Here is an 8,761-nt window from a genome sequence, read left to right on the forward strand (position 1 = left end):
CGATCATTCTACGGAAGGAAGGCAAGAATGGAAGGATGGATGGATGCTTCAGAGCCTCCCTCCTCGTTGTTCTGTTCTGTAGGGAGCCGCGATTGGTCGGAGCCGCTATTCTGCGTCTTTCGCTCGCCGTTGCGCCGTTCATTCTGCTGGGATCGATCCTTTCCCAACCTGGGATCGACTGGCTCCAGATTTTTCTCCATTGTCTTATAGATACGAGCAATCCGAGCAGCTCAAGAAACTTCATTGTCGACGTCGGCTCTACGCGGTGTCTTCGATCGCGTTGCACATCACCTGAGTAGTGAATGGCGTTTTGCCTGATCATTAGAAGAGAGAGTCTCCAGGCTAGACTGTTGTGTCGTTTCCGTGAAGCGTTGAGTGTGAGTGTGAGTGTGTGTTATTTCTACTAGCGATCGATCAGCAGTTGTTGTGAGGTTGTGTGTAATCAAACAAGTGTTTTCTCTATCTTCTTGTGATTCTATGGATGGCGATTGCTGGTGTAGGGACAGGGGGAGTGTTGATAGAGCAGCGGGGGAGTTCCCAGTGCGGATAGTCGGGAAGACTATTTGGCGGCGTCTAGGTCGTGTGGTTTTTGAGAATCAAGTTTGTGAGTGGTCGTGGACAACTGTGGCAGAATGTTGGTACTTATGATGTCTAGAAATTCCGCGTCGCCATCGCATTAGTGTCAAGTTTATGAGCAGCAAACCTGTTGATTGAACTGCTACAAGGATCGGGCCATTCCTTCGACGTGTTGAAGCAAGAGGCGGCTGAGGATTTTTGCGAGTGTGTGAGGGGTGCGTGTTAGCAGTAGCGAGTAGACTTCTCTCGATCGCTTGTAGGAATCTATGGAGGAACCCAGTTACTGCAATCTTTCATTGGCTATGAACTGCACTCTTTCTCTAGGGTCTACCACCTCGAGGACAGATATTCCTGCGCGGCTCTCTCGTGCAGGATCCCCCAACCAAAACCTTGCTTGGTCCATCTCAGTCCACTCGGACAGAGAAGTTCCATCCCTCGACAAAAGCGATCAGGATGTTTCCTGGGGTGGGAGCAGCGATCCCGATGGTTCTCCGGAGTATTATCCCAAGGCATGCTTTCTAACCGTTGAGAACAAGCTTGGATTTTAAAGACAGGATTGTAAAGATTTTGTTATGAAAATTGGGAGTATACCGCTCGTGCGGTGTCCACGGTACTTTGTTGATCAGCAAGACGTTATCTGCATGAGTTGCTACGTCTTGGGTCAATCGCCATCTCTTATGATAAATTTTTCCTGGGTTACTTGGTAGTTATGATAACTCTATATGGAACTCATCTGTCCTTGTAACCATCGTGTCCAGATCTCAGAAAGACAAGGCCGATTCAGTGATGGCGGCAGAAAGAGTTTCAAGACATGGACGAAATCTTCTTCACGGTCCTACAAGGATGGAGTAGAAATCTCACAAGCGTTGTTTGGCATGGTTCGCAATTCAAGTTACAGCAATCGCTCGAGTCCCCAACCCTGGGTACCGAACAATCTACCACACAGTGCTGTTGCCGAGGGTAATACTGCTGCGTCCAAGGTTGAGCGATGCATGCAAGAGGCCGACAGGCATGTGCACGTGTGCGCTCACTGCGGCACCTCCAAAACTCCGCTCTGGAGGAATGGGCCAGGGGGACCGAAGTCTCTCTGCAATGCGTGCGGCATTCGCTTTAAGAAGGCTGGGAGAAGGTCCGCCGCGAACGGCAACCCTGAGGAACCAGGCTCGCTACCAGCTGCCCCCAATTTTGCTAAGCGAAAACAGGCTGCGGTGAGCCGTGATCCTCATGGCTGGGTGTTATCTCCCGACGCGAAGCCAAGGAAGAGGAGCAGAGGACCGCTTTTGCGGGCACCAGACAATCTCATGTTTGACAGTTGTGTCCCTTGGCAACCCTGTCGATTGGTGGGTTCTCCGAAGCGCTCTCCAGGGTCGCGCCTAGCCAGCGACCATGAGAACAAACTGAACATGCAATTTGGCTCATATTCATCAGACGAAGAAGAAGGGGCCGTGCTACTGATGGCACTTTCATGTGGTGTGGTGGACGCCTGACTGTAGGCTATCTCACTATCGAGGCCACTATTCAAATGCTCCAACACTGGTTGCATAAGGCTTTGTAAATACTCGGAGAACTTAGATTTAGAAGCACGCCGAGCGTGGTCCAGGAGACAGGGTGCATCACAACCCTGACAATTCCGACCATTCTGCGAATCCTGGCTCGCTACGGCCATGGTAGCGGCTCGACATCTGCGCCTCCGCCGCCGCGAGCACTTACGATTCATCTGAGCTTAGATCACAACATTTTGCCTTCGCTTTCTCGTTTTCTTTACTAGAAGTAGCAACGAATGTATCTTTAGTAGGACAGTCCACTGATGAGATTTCGACAGCATGATTTTTGCGACTTCCCTCTAATTATTGTTTCGATGGAGAGGAAACACTCTCTGCAACATATAAATGAAACTTCACTCTCCTTTTATCCCCCCTCCCTCCCCCATTCTGGGCGCATCAAACAATGATTTCATAGCCAACTCTTCTCGTCTCTTCCTCTCCACTGTCTCAATTGCAACATTCGAACCCAAAAAGCCAGAAAGGAAATCTGTGCCGCAACGTTGTGGGCATATGATGGAAACAGTGTCGGATCATAACTCCACAGGTCTCAAAAGCATGGAGCCCGAATACGGTGTGCAAACCCAGCTGATTCCGGGCCAGCTGTAGCAGTGAAACCCTAAAAACTTAGTTCAGCCAGCCCACTCATTGGGTGGCCACCCTGAAACTATTGGACTCCTAGGGAGCAAATTGCAACTAGGGTTTTGTAAGTGCCTTGACTTTTATAATCTGGTGACCAGCATGACCCACATTTCTTGTTATATAGGTCTTTGCTATGGATGGAGGTGCAAGTCCATTGAAAACATCCACAGCAATGGGAGCATGAGTTTGTGGGATAAATATTCAAAAGCTGTGAGGAATTGATACTTGTGATGGTACTTTTCGTCTCAACTGGTAAAATTCAGTCAGGGAATGAGAATTAATAGGAGCTTTGGGTTGTAGCAGTTTGATGCTACAGCATGGCTACTGCAATTTGCACAACATTTCTATAGAAAATGTTTGTGAAATGCTTACATCGGTATGAGTGTACAATAGTTATCTCATTCAGAAATCAACATGTTAGAGAACCAGTTTATCTGAAAGGAATACATATATATATATATATAAATATATACATGAATTCTAAAATAAGAATTGAGCATCCTCATTTTACGAAGTGGGAACACTTGCATACTGTACAGGAATTTATCCTCAGAAAACGAAAAAGTAAATTCTGTCTAATACATCAGCTTCTTTCCTGACACATGGCAACTTACAAATGTTCAAAAAGATAATAAGTTACAGTATCCCATCAAGTTTGGAAATTTTCATTCATTCTTTTGAAGTACGCCTCTGAAATTGAGGGTGTTGTACTGTCCTGTTATTTTAAAATAAAATTATATCCTATTTTTAGAAACTCAACTTGAATCGTAGATAATAATAGTAAGGGTTTATTGAATGTGGTTTTCAAACCTGATCTCTGTCAAGTGTTAAGTAACATTTTCTACGAAATAAAATACTTGAGGTGATGAATTCCTTGCAGGCAGGCTCCTTAGCAACACGTTCTTTTGACCAAAGAATATAGATGATTCACAACCCAATAATAAGACAGGTCACATCAAAGAATAAAAAACAAAAAAATTAGAACAAATTCAGAAGAGAACGAACTTTCTCCCTCTTCCAAAGACACTACATTTTCCGAAAAAATTCCATGTAGAGAGCTCTTCTCTAATAAAAACATTCTCTAAAGAGTATTTTCCAATCCTTTTTCTTCCTTTGAGGCCCAGTTCCTCAATAATTGCTTTAAAAAGCTAAATCTACAATGAAAAATAATATTTTACTGTTTACTTTAATCGTTACAATCATAATAAATTTTGAATTAAATCGTGTAATTTAAAGCCAGGTGTAAAATACAAAGAAACAACAATTTTTAGGATAGAATAGTAGTAGAATTTTGAAAATGAGTATTAGTAGTCATCATAATATCCTGTTTATTAATTCAAATATATTTATTGTTTGAATATGTTTTTCTTAAAAATTAAAAATGCCAGACAATGCCACTTATGTGGACGCTCAGCATCCAACGGTTGGGTTAGAATGAAGAAGAAGAAGTAACGGATGTGAATGGATGAATGAACTTAATTCAGTTTTAAAATATTTATCCAAATCCCACTCTCTCAGCAAAATAACGGAATGATCGATGTCGCCCCTTTTTCACACGAGGAGTTATTTATTACTCTCAACTGAACAACATTGGGAACGCCAAGGGAACTTTAAGGACACTGCATTGGGAACTCGGCGAACATTGACAGGGACAAAAACACATTAAGGGAAAAACTGTCAAAATTTTTGAACGAACTCCGTTCGCTATATATTCATTCATCTCTTTCTGAATCCCTCATCCATCCGCATCGCTTAAGTCGACCCATTTAGATGAATGAAAATTTTCAACATTCATTCCCTCCACGCCAGTCCAAACAAACGGTTCCATTCTATTTGTGAAACGAAGAGCCTTGTGCTGCCTACCCCACAATCCAAATTATGTAAAAATACTTCACTTATATAAATAAACGCATTCATTATTAAAGAGAAACCATTGAATTCACCATCTAAGCATGGCCAAAGAGTTCACTCGATTGATTGGGAAAAAATACAAAACAATTGCTAAATGAAGCATAATACATCGCAACTTAGCATTAATGCCAACGTAAATAGACGACAAAAGCACATTAAAACCCTAATGTCTACTGATAGTAAAGCACAGAAAGGGGTGGAGCCCAACCACTTTGGCCCTACTTCCTAATGAATGAAGCTCCATTTGGGGACTTCCCTTCCCCCAATAGAGTTTCGCAACACCATATATACATCCCAGCTAACCCAATTTAGCAGGTCCACTAAACTTAAATTAGAGGCATAATCATCTATTTAGGGGCGTGGGTTTCCTTTATTGTGTGATGGGTAGATTTGGATCTTCCATGATCGAAGATTCAAGGGGGGAGTGAGTTATAGAATCCCGACATGTAAGTAGTAAACTCACTACTTTCTAGAGGAGAGCTCTTAAAGGAGGAAGATCATGAGCAAGGATGGCCACGTTGCGAACGGATGTAATTCTGCCATATAGATGGATGAAGCTACTTAGATGAATAATAGACTCGGGGGATGTTCGTACATCTGCATGATGGATGAATGGTGGATGAGCATTTGTAATGGATGGGGTGTTAGTTGAATGGATGAATATTGAGTGGATGTACATACTTTACTTTTTCTTACAAATACAATTGTGATTACATAATTCACCTTGTTGATTTTTAAACAGCTGTTTATTTGTAATTGTATAATTTTTCTTTTCAATCTTCTGTTCACCTACCGTTAGTCCCATGTTGTTGTTGTTGTTTTACACAAAAAACATGAGTATGTGTTGATCAAATTTCATTTTAGATTCATTGTTTGTTTTTTTCTTCTTTTAATTTTTTTTTTTTATGTTTTTAAATAATTAATTTATTAATTAATTAAGCTTGTCTTATGGTGCAGTTTTAAATTGAATTAGTTTCTATGATTCTGGTTTTGAATGAATAAGCTCAAAGTTGATTCAAGTACATTAAGTATTTAATTTACTGTTTTGCATGATTGTTTTTTTTTTCATTTCATACAGTGTAGTGTAGTATTCCATAGTTAAATAAACTTGATCATTGTTAGAAGTAATACACTTTTTTTTAGTCAGTCTTGTAAATTTCTTCTTGTTCTCTATATAACTAAAGTGAGAAACAATAAAAATAAAAATAACTTGTCAAATCTGCATAAAGGTATAAGGTCTATATTTCAAAACAATGATTCAATATTACTTCTGTTTCTACAATATAAACTTTGCATTTAATTAATCAAAAGTAGAATCGTACTTACACTGTGCATTTGAACTTAATAACTCAAAAACACTGCAAAGCTCTAATCAATGAAAAGTTAAATGTTATCCACTCTCTTCTTGTACGCATGCAACACTATATTTAATTAGAGTAAATGTTTTGAATCACAATCAGTGTTTAGAACAATATGTATTTATTGATTTAATTTATTTTAAGTGACATATTTTTTATCTAATAAAAATGTAGATCTTCCTAATTAGTCTAGTTAATTAAGGGCAATTAAAAATAACCAACCCAACATGGTCAAAGATACTCAATCCTTGTAATTACATAAAATAGATTAGGTCAAGAAAGTAAATAGCTGCCAATAAGAAGACAACCAGTGGCAATCAAGTATTGAAAGTAGTATAAGTAGCCACCAAAACAAGTAGTTATATGGGAGAAAAAAGGTGGAATAAAGAAATAGTACTAATTACAAGGCCAAATTCTTATTAATGTTTTTTTTACAATAAAAGCATTTTTTTATGTGATAATTAGTATACATTATTTTATGAATCATTACAATGCTTTCCTTCCCATCTTTCAAATCAAGTTCAAATCTTTATAGTCTCTAATAAAGCAATCTAATGCAGACTAACAGTTGGTGCAATACTCCTTCTCACATGTATCTTTGCTACAACTTGTCAACTTTGACACAAAAAGAATTCTACAAAGTTTGGTACATACAAATCAATACTTAACAACAACAACAAAAAAAAAAAAAAAAAAAAAAAAAAAACCTTTCAATGTTGATTTAAGGTGACCAAAGATCCCTCTAAACTAAAGCTATGTATAACAAGAACCTTCCATCTACAAGATTTTGAACATGCTTACATCTAAAGTATCAGAATTTAGATTGAAGACCCATTAAGCAATAAGTCTCATTTTATTTTGTACTCACGTAAACTATTACCTCAAATAGTTTTACTCACTAACATGCTATCTAGTCAATTTAAATGCTAAGTTATCAGCATTGCACTTAATATATATGTGATTTCAAACTAACAGCAAGTTGGGAGTATTTTGTGGTATATATATATTTTTTCTTTTCTAAAATTTAGTAAGAACTTAAAGTGTGTTCCATGGTTTTAATTTTATTATTATTATTATTATTTTAAAAAGATATCGTTTTTGTAAACTATGTTGTTTTGGTTAATAATATTAATATTCAGATTTAGCTATGTTACATATAAATTTTAAATTAGATTTTGTATCATGTTATATGTTTTATAGTAAATATAAAAGTGGCATTAAATATAATTATTAAAATTCAACAAGCATTTCTGAATACACAAGAACATAATTACCTAATCTTATTGATATAGATTGTTGTGGAGATGATTGTGATTATCATAATTTTCTAAGATTTTGGGGTTGTTTTCAGAATTATTTTAGATTCATGTGGAAAATATTGAAGCTTAATGTGACAAATATTTGAAAACAATCACTCACACAAACCTTCTGTAACATTCCAAAAACATTTGTTGAACGTTGTGTAGCTTATAGAATGTTGGATGTTTCATTCAACTTGTGCTCTAATGATTGTGTGAAAATCTAACATCCACGAATGTAAACTTCATTTAAACATTTGGGAATTAATGTTGAATGATTGAAAAATATAATTAAGCGTATCGTAGTTAAATTGTAACAGTAAGTCAAATATGACAACACACAGTATAATAATGCAAGAGATTCATTTATTTTTATCTCTGTCCCATGGTTCATGAATATTTCCCGAAATAATTTATTCAAGACAATTCTTCTGAAAATTATTAATAGAACTTCAGGTAATTCATTACTAGGTGCTTTTTATTATTTCTTCCTGCCAAGCGTAAATCAATTTCTCATTATTCTAATCCTTTCGTTAAGAAATTGTCAGTGGTAAGAAACTTTGTACGATTATTTTTCACCATGAAAAAAAATAGGAAAAACGTATTTTTGATGTTTTGTGTTAAAATGTCCTTGATGACAACAATCTCCAAAACTGAACTCCTGTTATTCAATTTTAAATTCATATTTTACATGAGTTACAGAGAAAGAACAACAGATTGTCACTATTGATTATGTATGTGGGTTTTGAACTGCTAAATAATTTTATACCAGTGTATTTGAATCATTAAAACCAAATTAAAAACATTATTTCACGTTAAACCATATTTTCAAAAAGTAATTATATGATATATTTTACACAGCATGATATGGGTTTTAGATACTTTATGTGTTCTCAATAAAGAATCAACCATTCAATTTTCTAGATTCATGTCTTATGTTCCAATTAATACTTTTCTTGTGTGTGTGTATATATATATATATAGATGTTTTATTTCAAACTATACATGAAGGTAATATATTAACACAAAAACAGACTAGTCATGTTTTATGCCATCACAAATGATACTTATTAACATTTTACTAATGGGAAAACATATAAAACAAATTCTTTGTAAGTTTTATTTGAATGTAATACATTAAATTTGCAATGTCTGAACTTCAATTATTTATTTTAAACATTAATTACTATATTAAGTTTTAAAACTTTGCATCATCTAGGTCTTTTTAATTTATTTTACACTCTACTTTTTTCAAGCACATATAAAATTCTGTGTCTGGCATGGTCAAATTTTTTACCACAACACACTGTTTGTAATTTAATTAAAGCTGTTTTTATTCTCATCTTAAGAGTTTGATTTACATGGAAAATTTAACTACCTTCTACAAAAGCCTGAAACTAGATTTTCATGAATAATACTCCACCTTTTTATCTCT

General features: G+C 36.4%; 1 protein-coding gene across 1 annotated transcript; it reads left to right on the top strand.

Moving 5' to 3' along the window:
- The first annotated feature begins 211 nt into the window (after nt 1-211).
- Nucleotides 212-2,487, top strand: LOC112275248 (uncharacterized). Its single transcript, XM_024505457.3, has 2 exons — nt 212-1,085; nt 1,335-2,487. Exons 1-2 carry the CDS (start codon nt 843-845, stop codon nt 2,061-2,063), a joined length of 972 nt encoding a protein of 323 aa, XP_024361225.1. The 5' UTR covers nt 212-842; the 3' UTR covers nt 2,064-2,487.
- Nucleotides 2,488-8,761: the final 6,274 nt, after the last annotated feature.

The sequence above is a fragment of the Physcomitrium patens genome, chromosome 22 (assembly GCF_059467195.1).
Source record: "Physcomitrium patens ecotype Gransden chromosome 22, ASM5946719v1, whole genome shotgun sequence".
Classification (NCBI taxonomy): domain Eukaryota; kingdom Viridiplantae; phylum Streptophyta; class Bryopsida; order Funariales; family Funariaceae; genus Physcomitrium; species Physcomitrium patens.